At 37.0% G+C, this 15,105-nt stretch overlaps 1 protein-coding gene and 1 pseudogene across 1 annotated transcript in view; one reads left to right on the top strand and one right to left on the bottom strand.

Annotated features, from left to right (window-relative positions):
- The first annotated feature begins 3,349 nt into the window (after nucleotides 1-3,349).
- The window catches only part of HAUS6 (HAUS augmin like complex subunit 6), a 38,597-nt gene continuing 26,841 nt past the window's right edge, over nucleotides 3,350-15,105 (top strand). The window contains exons 1-5 of the mRNA XM_015544900.2: nucleotides 3,350-3,757; nucleotides 8,097-8,192; nucleotides 9,851-9,929; nucleotides 10,461-10,593; nucleotides 14,142-14,289. Coding sequence (XP_015400386.2) covers nucleotides 3,630-3,757; nucleotides 8,097-8,192; nucleotides 9,851-9,929; nucleotides 10,461-10,593; nucleotides 14,142-14,289 — 584 coding nt within the window. The 5' untranslated portion in view covers nucleotides 3,350-3,629. The remainder of the gene's footprint in view (nucleotides 3,758-8,096; nucleotides 8,193-9,850; nucleotides 9,930-10,460; nucleotides 10,594-14,141; nucleotides 14,290-15,105) is intronic.
- Nucleotides 6,625-7,510, bottom strand: LOC122233229 (annotated as a pseudogene).

The raw sequence follows: 15,105 nt of genomic DNA, 5'->3' as shown, positions 1-15,105 counted from the left end.
AAATATGAACTCCATTAAATATCTAAATATATCCCATTAAATATCTAAATATATTGTTATACATATAAACAATTTCATTGGTCACTTTCAGGGGATGATAGCAAACCAATTAACTGGTAAAATAAAGAGAAAGGATCAACAGTCTATCCTTCCTTGTATCTTTACCATGAGATAAACTAGACCATGAGGGAAAATTTCTATCATAAAAGTATTGCTACTAACAGAATAAAAAAATGGTATCTTGGTCAGTGTGGACTGCTATAATAAACTACCTTAGACCAAGTGGTTTAAAATGTTTATTTTTGAGAGAGAGCGAGAGAGAGAAAGAGTGAGAGTACAAACAGGGGAGGAGCAAAGAGACAGAGGGAGACAGAATCCGAAGCAGGCTCCAGGCTCTGAGCTGTCAGCACAGAGCCCGACATGGGGCTCGAACCCACAAACTGTGAGATCATGACCTGAGCCAAAGTCAGAAGCTTAACTGACTGAGTCAGATCATGACCTGAGCCAAAGTCAGCTTAACTGACTGAGTCACCCAGGTGCCTCTAGACTGAGCGGTTTAAAAAACAAACATTTATTTCTCACAGTTCTGAAGGCTGTAAGTTTGAGATGTTTCAGCATGATTGGGTTTTGGTGAAGACTCTTCCTGGTTGCAGAGTCCACTTCTTTTTGTATCCTCTGATGGCAGAAAGAGCAGAGAGAGAGAGAGAGAGAGAGAGAGAGAGAGTAAGCAGACTCTCTTGTGACTCCTCTAAGGGTATTAATCCTACTCAGGAGGGTTCTACCCTGATGACTTCATTTAATGCTAATTACCTCCCAGAGACCCCGCTTTCTAATACCGTCACATTGAGGAATGGGATTACAATATAGGAATGGAGTGGGGGGAGAGGGAGGCACAAACATTCAGTTCATAACAAACAATAAATTAGAATTTTCATTTTGCAATCCCCAAGGAATTAATAGACCTAGGCATTTAGCATCAACGCCTGTCAATGGCAGAAATGAAGCTATGTACTGCCTGAAACAACATACATCAACTATCATCTAGACTTGCCAAAGGGATCATACCTGAATGTCATCAATCCTCTGGATCCAGGTGTCATTTTGAAGGAAATACAGAAGATAGAGACAGAGAAGAACGTGTTGAACTGCAGCAAGGATGCAGTTGTAAGAAAACGTTAGAAGAAAAAATTGTAAGGAAAAAAAGGAGTGGGGGAGGATGGAGGAAAGCCTGTATATTAAGTGATATTATTTAAAAAGAACCCAACCCTGTGAAAGACTGAAAAAAAAAAAAAAAGAAAAAGGTAAGGGAAATACAAATAGTGTCTAGAGAAGTACACTTAGGTGGTAAAACTGTAAGACAATGCAAAGAAGTGATTACTATAAAAGTGAGAATGGTGTTTATTTTTGGGGAAGTGAGGGGTTTCTGGGATGGCTGGAAAAGTTTTATTTCTTGTCCTTGGTGGTGGTCACAAGGGCTTCACCTACAATAATACATTAAGCTATTTTTTTAGAAAGTAAATTGGATTGCTGGCATGTAAATCTTGAGTGGATTGGCACATGAATTTGCTGTTTTCTGAACTTAATTCTCTGGCCTTTCCATGCTTTATTTATGCTACCCAGTACCCATTGAATAAAACTCCTTCAGAAGCAGTTTCGATGCTTGCGAAAGAAGAATGCCAGTTGATATGAGTAGCTTTGGAAAGTTACTATTAGCAGTGAAGTGGGTATAGAAAACTTTGGGGAGGGGGTGCCTGGGTGGCTCAGTCGGTTAATCGCCCAACTTTGGCTAGGGTCATGATCTCACAGTTTGTGAGTTCAAGCCCTGTGTCTGGCTCTGTGCTAACAGTTTGGAGACTGCTTCGGATTCTGTGTCTACCCTTCTCTCTGCTCCTGTTCTGCTCATGCTCTGTTTCTCTCTCCTACAAAAATAAATAAACATTAAAAAAAAAGAAAAAGAAAATTTTTGGAGAAATTTTGTTGTAATAAGAAGTGGAGTAGTAGCTAGAAAGGCATTGGGGTCAATGGATTTTTTTTTTAAACAATGGAAGCACAGCATGTTTGTATACTTATGGGAAGAATTGGTAATGCAGGAGAGAATAAAGGACAGATGCTGGAGCAAACTCTTTGAGTAGGAGAAAATGAATATGACCTGTTGAATAAGTCAAAGGACTAATCTTAGGGAGGTGCACCTTGATTCATCCAGACTAATAAGATTAATATAGGCAAAGATACAGGCAGGTTGGTAAACTGTTGATTGAAGGTCTTTCCTGGAAGCATCTATTAACTAAGGACAAAAGACAACATCGAGAGGAGGAGAAAGGAAGCATTGGACATTTAAGGGAAGAAGATATGTACAATTGTGTGGAGAGTGAGATTTAGGGTAAATAGGGTGGAGAGGGGCAGGCCTAAGAGCCCATTGGAGGTGTCATGAATTTTGAGTGACAGCAGGCATCATGGTTGTGTTTAGGGGCTAAGTTGCAGTTGTGGGATAGGCAGAAAACTGGATGCAGTAGGGACTTGGGTTCTGCCAGATAAACCTGGCAAAGAGAAAAAGGGGCCAGATTATTGAGAAGAGTTCAAGGAACTGAGAGTCCAGGACACTGTAAGGTCATCTAAGTGGATACTGAAATCAGCAAAAATTATCCCAAGAGTAATGTGGGAGAGACAAGCAAGTCTAAATCTAAAAAATGAGGTCCAGCACCCAATCTTACACAAGACCTCTGGAAGCAAGAGTTGTGGGAGAAAGCATAAAATTCAAAGCAGCTGGTTTTAGTGAGGCAATAATTGCCAGAGGTGATAATAAGAAATAAGTATTATAGGCCCCCCCCCCCCCATTTCCAGGCACTGTTGTATATGGGGTGTGAGGGAGAAAACAGTCATCAGTAGAGAGGGTTGCAGGAGGAAGCTGTATACTTAGGGGAGAGCCAGATTTCTTACAGCAGGAAGAAGAAAGGAACATTTAGCATTTGAGGGCACACAAGATTTTACTAATAATACACCTGGGGCTTAGGGGTTAGATGTGTTTAGATCTCACAGCTAGTGAGGCAGGTGAAGACGGAACCCAATGCTTTTTCACTACACCGAGTCAGAGTCCTAAATCTACGGCTTTTGCCAATGAAATAGACCTACATGAGCAAAAAGAATGAGAGATACTAAAAATCAGAAAGCGCGAAGCTGCACAACCCTGCAAGATACTTTTTGCAGTTACCCAAGAGCAATAGTCGCTGGCAGCGCAATGCAGTGTGGGTCTTGTAGTGTTTCGTCTGGGCCTGACGGAAAGGGAGGGAGAGAAGGGCGCTTTGCATGGCGGGAGATATAGTCGGCCGAGGAAGTCCCTCCTCCCCCGGAAGCCGGGCAGCGCCGGCGTTTACCGCCTTTCCGGAAGCGCGGGAGTCTTGGTCTCTATTACCTTAGCTTAGGCAGTTGTACCATAGTACCGTTAGGTTCTTCATTTCCCTGAGACTTTACGGCCGTTTGAGGTGAAATGGCTCCGGGCGAGAGAGGAACAAGCGGTGGCAATGGAGGGGCCGCCACTACCTCAGGCTGCCCGTAGGGAGGGAGCATGAGGGGCCTCTGAGTCGTTTGGGCCTGCCCTTAGTTCCTTTGCAGTAATACTGCCTACCGCGAAGATGAGCTCGGTCTGGGTCGCCTCTTTCGAGAAGGAGCATCTTTGGATGTATCTGCAGGCGCTCGGCTTTGAGCCAGGCCCGGCCACCATTGCCTGCGGAAAGATCGTGTCTCACACGCACCTCGGAGTGTAAGGAGCCTCGGGCTGGCGGGGCGGGGGAGTCCGAGCCCAGACGCGTTGGTGTGACCCACCCTTTCGCGGACCTGGCAGGTTGATGAATCGAGCGGTCGAGCGGTTACTTTGTGCCAGCAGTGGCTACAAAGCCCTTGCTCCCAGTGGCTGCCAGCCTGGTGGCAGAAGCTAATAATTGTGGGACCGTGCCGGGAGCGCTTTGTAGGGGAGTAATGTCTGCAGTTGGGGCGGAACTGGAGGGACAGCTTAATTCTGCTTTAGTGTTGACGTTGGGTGGTCTGCGAAGTTGAGGGAGGGGTGGCAGTGGAAGGGTGTGGGAACAGTATGTTCAACGGCTTTAGGACTCAAGGGAGCCTTTTAATTTTAAGGTGGTTCTTTATAACTTTTACTTTTTGAATTAGCAAAAACTTTTTTCTGTAGTAAGCAAAAAAAAAAATGGTAGAAAAGTGTATTAAGTTGGATAGTAAAAGGACCTTCCCTACTTTGTCACTGGTATAATAGTTATCATAAATCTAAATACTTTATGTTTCTGTGTCTAAACTTACCAACTTTAGAGTATTATCTTACCCGCTGTAGCCCAAGAGAAATTTGAGATACATAGGTTATTTCCTGTCCTCAGTCTTTTGACTTTTCTGATTATTTGAGTTCTTAGAGTGGCAGTATTTATTTATTTATTTTTAATTTTTATTTTAGAGAGAGTGTGAGTGGGGGAGAGGGGCAGAGAGGGGAGGAGAGAGAGAGAGAGAGAAATAAAGAATTTCTTAAGCAGGCTGCATACTTAGTGCCCAGCTGGACTGCAGGGCTTGATCCCCTAACCGTGGGATTAAGACCTGAGCTGAGATCTAGAGTCAGACACTCAACGGCTGAGCCACCCAGGTGCCCCATAGATGTCCTTTTTAAAATGCTTCAAGCATGAATGTACCATCAAATTTATTTCAAAATTTTTTTAAAGATTTTTTATTCATTTACATTTATATATCGTAAAATTCATTGTTTTTTTAGTGAAGTCATAGGATTTTCTAGTTTCTGTGCAGAAGTAGTTGTGTAACCGCTTATAAAGTTAAACATATGCTTAACATATATGATCCAACAATTTCATTACTGAGTATTTGCCCAGAAGATTTGCACTTTGGAAAAATCATTCTGGTTGTATTACAGAGAATGAATTAGAGGGGGAATTAGAACTTTGCAGTTAGATAGGCCTAAACTAAGGCAGCAATGAGAATGGAAAGAAAGGGTGATTCATTCAGTTTGTTTATTCAACAGGTATTAATCGAACCCAGTATTGGACCTAGATATACAGTGGTGAACAGAATAGACATAAATTTTTCCCTTACAGAATATCAGTCTAGTGGATGAACAAACCTTCATTCAACAAATATCTTTTTTTTTAAATTTATTAGGCACATCGTTTAATGTCTCTAATTCTCTCTTCAAACAGTTTATCTAGTGAGTTATAACAGTTATCTCACAAAGAAGGCAAGATGATTAAATCATAAATAGGTACAAAAGGCCAAGAATAGTGCTTGGGAATATAAGTTCCCAATACATATTAGGACTTTTCTTTTTATTAGTCAACTTTGTAGATCTTTTTTTTTTTTAATTTTGTTTTTTTATTTTTTAAAATTTACATTCAAATGAGTTATCATATAGTGCAACAGTGATTTCAGGAGTAGATTCCTTCGTGCCCCTTACTCATTTAGCCCATCCCCCCTCCCACAACCCCTCCCATAACCCTCAGTTTGTTCTCCATATTTATGAGTCTCTTCTGTTTTGTCCTCCTCCCTGTTTTTATATTATTTTTGTTTCTCTTCCCTTATGTTCATCTGTTTTGTCTCTTAAAGTCCTCATATGAGTGAAGTCATATGATTTTTGTCTTTCTCTGCCTAATATCACTTAGCATAATACCCTCTAGTTCCATCCACGTAGTTGCAAATGGCAAGATTTCATTCTTTTTGATTGCCAAGTAATACTCCATTGTATATCTATACCACCTCTTCTTTATCCATTTATCCACAGATGGACATTTGGGCTCTTTCCATACTTTGGCTATTGTTGATTGTGCTGCTATAAACATGGGGGTGCATGTGCCCCTTCAAAACAGCACACCTGTATCCCATGGATAAATGCCTAGTAGTACAATTGCTGGGTCGTAGGGTCTATTTTTAGTTTTTTGAGGAACCTCTATACCGTTTTCCAGAGTGGCTGCACCAGCTTGCATTCCCACATTCAACAAATGTCTTATTAAAAATTATAATAAGTGTCAAAGTGAAGACAACAGGGTACTATGTGAAAAAAATATCTGGTTTGAGAGATAAGGTAGGAGCTTCACTTGTGTTCATTGAGGAATAGGAATATTTCAAGGACAAAAGTGTTGTTTGACATAGGAGTAAGCATGGGAATTTTAACTCTTTTTTTTTCAACGCCAGAACATAGCTTTATGTGTTCATAGAAGGAGCATTCATGTATATTTGTCAAGAATTCCAATGCCTCACAGCTCCTTTTGTAATTGCCTAACTTCCAAGCCAGTTTCTTTTTAGATTCTGAAAATAAGGAACCACCCAATTGAGATCCCTCAGATCATTGTTGAAAATGTATTATTGAACATGGAAATATCTCAGACCCCTGTTCTAAATGTTAAAAATATTTTATATTAAAATTTTTGTGGGACGCCTGGGTGCCTCAGTTGGTTGAGCCTCCGACTCTTGATTTCAGCTCAGGTCATGATCTCACAGTCTAGTGATTGAGCCCCAAGTCGGGCTCTGTGCTGAGCGTGGTGCCTGCTTGGTCTTCTTTCTCATCTCTCTCTCAAAAAAAAATTTATATTAGCACATAGACTATCCTTAGATATACTGTATTATGTTCTAGTGAGTTTCTGTTTTTCTCTTTTTGATAATGTCTTCGGTTTCCTTTGAGACCTTTCCTTTATAGTTATTTGGTTCTTTGGCTTTTAACTTTTGTTGATACTCCAATGGCAAGCTGTTCTCTTTTGCACCCATGCAAATGACCTTTTTATGCTAGAGTAATGGGGGAGCACTCTCATAATTTCTTATCTGATAACTTTGGCAGGTTATTTCTTTTCCTTCTTGAGTGTAAACTTTATTGGGGGTGTGTTCCATTTCTATCTCCTTTTCATTTATTCAGAGAACTTAAATTGCTTTTTTCATTTTCCATTCTACTACTCTGCCTTCACTGCTAGGCCTTTGAAAAATGGTGGCTGTATCTCCATGCCAAGTTTTCCTTGTTTTGCCCTGGAAGTTGGCATAGTTAGCTTAAAATCCTACAGGTAGGCCATGGAGTGGAACACGGTGTCTGAGGTGGATCCTTTCATTCAGCAGGTTGTTGCTGTAGATGAAGTTCAGAAAACTCTCCTCCTCTTGGCTCTGACAGTTCCTGAAGCCTGAATTTTCTGTGTCTTACCAGACACCAAGGGTTGAGACAGGGGCGTGAGGAGTAGACATCCATTGTACAACAGTGGCTGATGACTCTGGCCCAGTGGCTGCCATAGTGCCCTTATGTTAACTCTTGATTCCTTACAGCATTTCTTACAAGGTTTAGTTTGTTGTTATTTTTAACATATTGTATTTTTTTTAGGCGTTGTCTTGATTAGCTAGGGAAGTCGGAAAAACCAAAACTTTAAAAGATTTGCTAGAATTACATTATATGATGATGGTTCTGGAGTTAAAATGTAATGGTAAAGACATTGGACTCGGGTCAGATAACATACTTCAAATCACTGCTCTTGCACATCCTGGTTATATGATTTTGGGTAATTTTAGCAAACCTCTAAATTAAAAAAATTTTCATCTGTATAATGAGAGTAATCAAACTACATTCTAATGTCGTAAAATAATCCATGGTAAAGCAGCTAGCACAGTATTTCATGGTTGTTGTGAAGATTAGATGATTTATTGCCTGTAAAAGGCTTAAAATAATACCTGGGAAGTGATAAACTATTATTAGTTACTTTTATTATTATTCAGTAAATGTTGGTTTGTATCATCTTCACCATGTCATAGGCCATAGTTTTCTCTTTACCTAATTAGGCTTTCCTTTTTTTGTACGATATTCTCATTGCAGTAAAGGAAGTTCTACCAGTTTTCTTCTATTTGATCTGTACTTTCAGACTCAGAAAGTAAAAGTTTATTGTTTTTCTTATAAAAATGAACATGAATGAAAAATTAATTTGCCTTGACCTCTTGAAGAGAATTAAAAATATTAATTTGTGTTAAACTCTTACACAGCTTTTGATGATGTTTCCTTTTATTAACGATTTCTTCTCCCCCTCCCCCCCCCCCTTTTTTTTTCCTGTTTCTATTTCTTTTTAAACTACTAGGAACATGTTTGACAAGCTGAATCGTGATGCCTTTCAAATCGTTTCTTATTTTTTGTTCCAAACGCTGGACCAGTCTCTCACCAAAGAAGTTTTCAAGTGAGTCAGGTTAATTTATTTTCTTTTTGTAGGTAGTCATTCTCTAATTTGAAAAGGGAGTATGCTTTGGTGTAAACCAGAATTTCAACTTTGGCCTTTCATTATTATTTTGAACGGATGTCACAAAAATCAGGTGTGAGTCTTAGAAATTTAGTGTTCAAGCTTTGTATATCTGAGTGATTTTTCTTTGGTACTTATCTTAAAATCATTGATTATTTCATGGATAAGATAGATTTTGTTTTATCAAATTATTTCCTAACATTTTTCATAATTATAAGGCGAAACAGTTAATTGGTACCAATCTATCTATATGGCTCACTTTGTCCTTTCTTTGTTTTTTGCTGGATTACCCCCTGCCTTACTCCTTTTCCTGTAGGCAGTGTTACTTGTTTTATCTACTTTTACTTTTAGATTTCTGTAAATCCTTACTATTTTTGTCAGTGATATACAAAAGTGTCAAATGCTGTAGGTGAAAATCATTCCTATTAAACTTAGTCTCATGTTAGATACTGTTGAATATTAAATAGTTCAAGGAGGAGATAAAAATGTGAATACCCATTAACCTTGGTTCCAAGTTCTTTTGCATGTGATTTGGGTTTCCTTCGTCAGAAGAAGTGTTAAAATATGTTTTAATATTTATATTATGCCATTGTCCTCTTAAATAGAAAAGCAACAAGTAAATCATTTGTTTAGGCTTTGTTATTTTTGATAATTTATTCTTAATATTTTGTCTTCAGTTATGAGTGACCAGGAGAACAGGTATTTTTAAAACATTTTTTTGGAAATCTGTATCATTAAACTGTAGGGTTTTCTCTGCTAAATAAAAATAGATTTTCTGATTTTTTTTTTCCTGATGATAAACAAAATACAGCTCATTTTAAGCAATTCGAGAAATACAAAAAATGTAAGGAAGGAAGTAAAAATCATGCCTAAACTCACCAACCAGAAAATATCACTGTTGACATTCCAGCCTTTTAGTCTATTTATTCCGTGCATACTTAATTTTTTATATGACTATAGAATGTATTTTATGCTATAGATACATAAAAAAAAATTGCCTCAGGATACAAATTTATCAGGGGAAAGCAATAGGTAAATTTTAAAGTCTATTATTTTTGACTAAAACAAAGGCAAAACTTTTTAATAATTTTATATCTTGTTTAAACACAAAACAGTAGCACACACTGAGTATGATATGGATTATCTCTAGGAGTCGAAAGCTCTTATGTCATTCCTTCTGTACTCTTCTGTGTAACTATGTTTCTCTCTCTCTCTCTCTCTCTCTCTCTCTCTTTCTTTCTTTTTCCAGGCTTAACGTACTAATTTATATATACCATCTTTATGCATTAGTGCAGTGAATCCATTGAGAGTGTGGTCTTTAGCTGATTCGTACTAATTTTAATGGTGATTCATTCCTTCACTTAACATACCTATTCACTGATGATTTACAGTAAACTGACCTTAGTCTTATAGTTATTTATAAAGAAAAAGACCCAATTTCTCACAAGTTGGTGTCTTTCTTTAGTTGAAATCTACAAATGTTAGTCTTGTTTCATTTAGCATTAATGTTTCTAGTGTAGGAAATAAGTTTCATGTTTAAAAATTTTGCTGAGTTTTTTTTTGTTGATATTTCTAATGCTTTTATATTTGTTTTTAAGGCTTTGTTGGCCTCCGTTTGACCAAAAAAGTGACACTGAATTCCGGAAACATTGCTGTGAATGGTTAAAAAAGATTTCTGTAAGTATTCTCTTTCTGGAAGATACAAACTTTAAGAAGTTAGAAACTACATTAAATTTTTTGTTCTGGCTTTATTGAAGTGTAATTATACATTAAATTTTTGGAGGTGAAATCTTTTTATTTCTCTTACGTTCACAGTATAATAGCAAGGAAATATTTGTTAAAATAACACTTTTGGATGGTTTGGTTAGTATTCTATTTCTAGGAAATCAGCTTTATTGGCTAGATGCATTGGAAATAGGCTTTTGAGTTCCTAGGATTTTATATCATAGTTTTTGTTTAAAGAAAACTTTTTTTGACCGTAGATTATTTTAGCTTGTGTCCCCACATAGTATCAATAATTGTGGCTTTATATTGTAATTATTTTTTGTGACCCAGTCCACCAAGAATTTAGAAAGATTCAAATAGTCAGCTTCTGGTTCAAGTGGACTAATCCTGTTCAGTCCTGTTATGCTACAAAAACAGGATGATATAAGTATAAAGGTTATTATTGATAAGGTCTTCAAATCATCTGATTTCTTTTTTCCATAGGCTGAATGTGGAAGTGGCTTTCCTCAAGTTGTTGGTTCACTATTTCTTTCTCCTGGTGGTCCTAAATTTATTCATCTGATGTATCATTTTGCAAGATTTGTTGCAATAAAATATATAAAAACCCATTCTAGAAGTAAGTTAAATTTTTAGTAGGATTTTTTTTGTTTTGAGTTTAAAATTTTTATTGTTCTTCATAATATATGAATCATAAAGAGATTTTAATACAACAAGGTAAGATAAAAACATTAATTTACCTCAAAAGATATATAGTTAATTTTCTACTGGTGCTGTAGTTTGAAAGTTTCTAATGAATATGAGTAACTATTCAGATTATTTTTGTATGTTCTAATACAGGGATTGGGAAACATTTTCTGTATAAGGCTAGATGGTAAATATTTTAGGCTTTGTGGATTACACAGGTCTCTTTCTCATGTACTTCTTTGTGGTTTTTTTTTTTTAAAAAATGCAACCCTTTGGGGTGCCCGGGTGGTTCAGTTGGTTAAGTGTCTGACTCTTGATTTCAGCTCAGGTCATGATCTCATGGTTTGAGTTCGAGCCCTGCAACAGGCTCTGTGCTAACAGTGCGGAGCCTGCTTGGGATTCATTCATATTCTCTCTTCTCTCTCTTTCTCTCTCTCTCTCTCTCTCTCTCTCTCTCTTCTCTCTTCTCTCTCTGTTTTTCTCCCTTCCTCCCCCTCACCCACTCACGTTGTCCCTCTCGCTCTCTCTCTCTCTGTCTCAAAATAAATAAACTTAAAAAAAGAATACAACCCTTTAAAAACATAGAAAGCATTCCTAGCTTGCTGACCTGACAAAACTAGCCAGAGGGCTAAATTAAACTTGCAGGTTATAGTTTGCCTCTACTACATTGTATTAAATGTTGTGTTGTGTGAGGTTTACTTTGGCTGCTATCAATGTGTTTAATTTTTTTGTTAGAAATTGCTGTTGTAAAGGGATTTGATCTGTTTCCTCATTTATGGAGACAAAATATTTGATTTTTAAGCTAAGACCTAAAAAGCATTCTTAAAAGAATGCTATTTGTAGTTTACTTTTTTAAAATTATTTATTTATTTATTTATTTATTTATTAATTTTTTTAACATTTATTTATTTTTGAGACAGAGAGAGACAGAGCATGAATGGGGGAGGGTCAGAGAGAGGGAGACACAGAATCTGAAACAGGCTCCAGGCTCTGAGCTTTCAGCACAGAGCCTGACGCGGGGCTCGAACCCACGGACCGTGAGATCATGACCTGAGCTGAAGTCGGCCGCTTAACCGACTGAGCCACCCAGGTGCCCCATTTGTAGTTTATTAAATATGCTTTTCTGTTTAATTGGTTTATGCTCATAAAACACGGGTAAGAAAGTACAGAAAAGTGGATGCGACAAAACCCCATCCGTCTTCCAATTTCTGCAGACAACCATTGCTGACATTTTATGTCATTTATTTTCTTTTAATATTAAAAAAAATTTTTATACATATTTATACATTTTAATTACTTTGAATAGGTAATATTTTTCATTATTCAAAATCAAAAGGTGAAAAAATTTCTCTTTCACTTCTGTGCTCTACCTAGTTTGCCTTCATAGAAGCAAGCAGTGTAATCCACAATACAGGCAAATACATGTATAATATATATTTATATATTATACATATATTTATACATATATTCTTTTTTTTTAAATCCTAAATGGTGACATGCATTGGGTTTTGAATCTTGTGTTTTTCACACAACAGTATATATTGGAGATCATCTCATATTAGTTCATAGAGCTTTCTTCCTTATTCTCTTTTTAGAACAGCATATTTGAATGGATATACCATTATATATATATAGTATATGTATACATTATATGTATATATATATGTATTTTTTACTTTAAAAAATTTTTTACATTATATATATTTAATTTTTTTATTGCTTATTTATTTTTGAGAGAGTTACAGAGTACGAGTGAGGAGGGTCAGAGAGAGAGGGAGACACAGAATCAGAGGTAGTCTCCAGGCTCCTGTCTGTGCTGTCACCACAGAGCCTGATACAGGACTTGAACTCACAAACCATGAGATCATGACCTGAGCTGAAGTCAGATGCTTAACTGACTAAGCCACCCAGGCACCCCACAGTGTATTTTCTAACTAGTCTTCTGTTGACAGACATTTGGCTTCCACCTTACCCCCCCTTTTTTTGTTTTGTTTTTGCTACAAAAACAATGCTACATTGACAAGCTTTATCCGTATATGACTTTGTGTGTATCTGTGTATATGCACGTACATACCCACATATACATGTATGGTGTGTGTGTGTATATATGTATACGTAATTCCTGAAGACTGCTTCCAGGGTCAAATTTCCAGATTTCTAATTTGCTGGTTATTATCAGATTGTTTTCTGTAGGGATTGGATGATTTATGCTTCTATCACCAGTGTACAGTGAATGTCTGTTTTTTCCAAAGGCTCAACAACATTGTGTGTGGTCACACATTTTATCTTTTCAGCCTGATAGATTAAAATGGAATCTCAGGGTAGTTTTAATTTGTATCTCTCTTATTATTTAGTTAGATTGAAAGTTGTTTCATATATTTAAGAGCAATTCATATTCTTTTTGCATTCTATAATTGTCCATTTTTCTCTTACGTTACTGCTCTTTTTTATCATAGGAGCTCTTAATGTCCTTTCTCTGTGATGTGATATGTGAACCTTCTTTTTCGGTTTATATTCTTTGCTTGATTTTTGAAAACTTATACATGTGATCATGCTGTATAAATATATGCATATTTAAAATTTAATGCAACATAAGCATTGCTACCAGTTTTTCTTTTAGTAGATGGTCTATTCCAGTTACATGTAGCCCAAACTATTTTATATGAAATACATGTGGTTGGATTTAGCAAGAGTTTACTGTGCATAAGACTTCTAAGCATGAGTTGTCCTGTTTCTGATTGGAAGTAATTCCAGTCAACATGTTCAGTCTCTGTCTACATTCAGTAAACGAATCCCTAGTTAAATATTTAGAAATTGTGGTTTCTTTGGAGTTAACACTAGGACCTGGATTAGTAGTGCTAAGTGCAATGAGGTGATCCCTGTTTTCCAGAATATGTATTGTTATTGTATTGAATCATCTTAGAGCAGGATGTGGACTCCGAAATGTTTGGACGGATTGTTCTCAGGATCTGCTTTGATCATTAGTAACATAGCTAAGAATTATTTGAGAAGTAGAGACTGGTTTTAGTTGGTTGTCCTATTAGTCTTACTAGGTAGAAAAATAAACTGATGCCAGCAAAGGTGGTGGTGTGATCTTACCTCATCTCTTTTAATTGATTTTCTTCCTTTGTTGTGAAAAGATTCTGTTAAGAGTAAGAAGTTCATGTATAAGAAAGTATTTGTTCAAGGCTATATCAAGCTGTGATAATAAGAATTATTTGGGACAGATGGACTCTCAAAGTTTTTAATTATGTAAAAGAACTTAACTTCAGATACCATTTTTAGTTGCCTACCTAAAAATAGGTTTCCTTGTTTTTGTTAAAATTAATTGTATCTTTCTTGTGTATGTGGCATACCTGCTTTTAAGGAGTTGTTAGTTGTATGAGTTGTTAATCTCTTAAAATGAGTAAATTTCAACCTTTTTGATATCCATTAGCTTTAAGTCAAAGTTTTCTGTGATCTTATTTGTGTTCCATGTAGATTCATCTATACATTTTACAGAGACATTTAATGTAAAGCCACAAGATATGCATAAATGCATTGCCAGATGCCATATAGCACGCAATAGATTTTTACATATTTTGCAAAGAGAAGATTGTGTTATCCGAGAGTATCAGGAAAATGCACAGTAAGTAATACTTTGATAGTTAGAAAATGAAATTTCCTTTCTTTTTGAGCAAATGTCATCAATATACTTTGAGTGGCAATAATCCATGCCTACCTCAGAATCTTTTCTTTTTATTTTATTTTATTTTATTTTATTTTATTTTATTTTATTTTATTTTATTTTATTTTTTTAACGTTTATTTATTTTTGAGACAGAGAGAGACAGAGCATGAATGGGGGAGGGTCAGAGAGAGGGAGACACAGAATCTGAAACAGGCTCCAGGCTCTGAGCTGTCAGCACAGAGCCCGACGCGGGGCTCGAACTCACGGACCGCGAGATCATGACCTGAGCTGAAGTCGGCCGCTTAACCGACTGAGCCACCCAGGCGCCCCAGAATCTTTCCATTTTAAAGCCAGATAACTACTTCTTTTTAAAAAATGTTTTATTTATTTATTTATTTTTGAGAGAGAGAGAGAAGGAGCAGGAGCGAGTGAGCATGTGCGCATAAGCAGGGAAGGGACAGAGAAAGAGGGAGACAGAATCCCAAGTAGGCTCCAAGTTGTTAGTGCAGAGCCTGATGTAGGGCTCGAACTCATGAACTGTGAGATCATGACCTGAACGAAAACCAAGAGTCAGATGCTTTAACTACCTGAGCCGCCCAGGCACCCCAAAGCCAGATAACTTCTTCTTTTCTTTTTTTTTTTAAATTTTTTCTTAACGTTTATTTATTTTTGAGACAGAGAGAGAGAGAGCATGAACGGGGGAGGGTCAGAGAGAGAGGGAGACACAGAATCTGAAACAGGCTCCAGGCTCTGAGCTGTCAGCACAGAGCCCAAC

This window comes from Panthera tigris, chromosome D4, assembly GCF_018350195.1.
Source record: "Panthera tigris isolate Pti1 chromosome D4, P.tigris_Pti1_mat1.1, whole genome shotgun sequence".
Lineage (NCBI taxonomy): Eukaryota > Metazoa > Chordata > Mammalia > Carnivora > Felidae > Panthera > Panthera tigris.
This window is presented reverse-complemented; position numbering and strand designations above follow the sequence as displayed.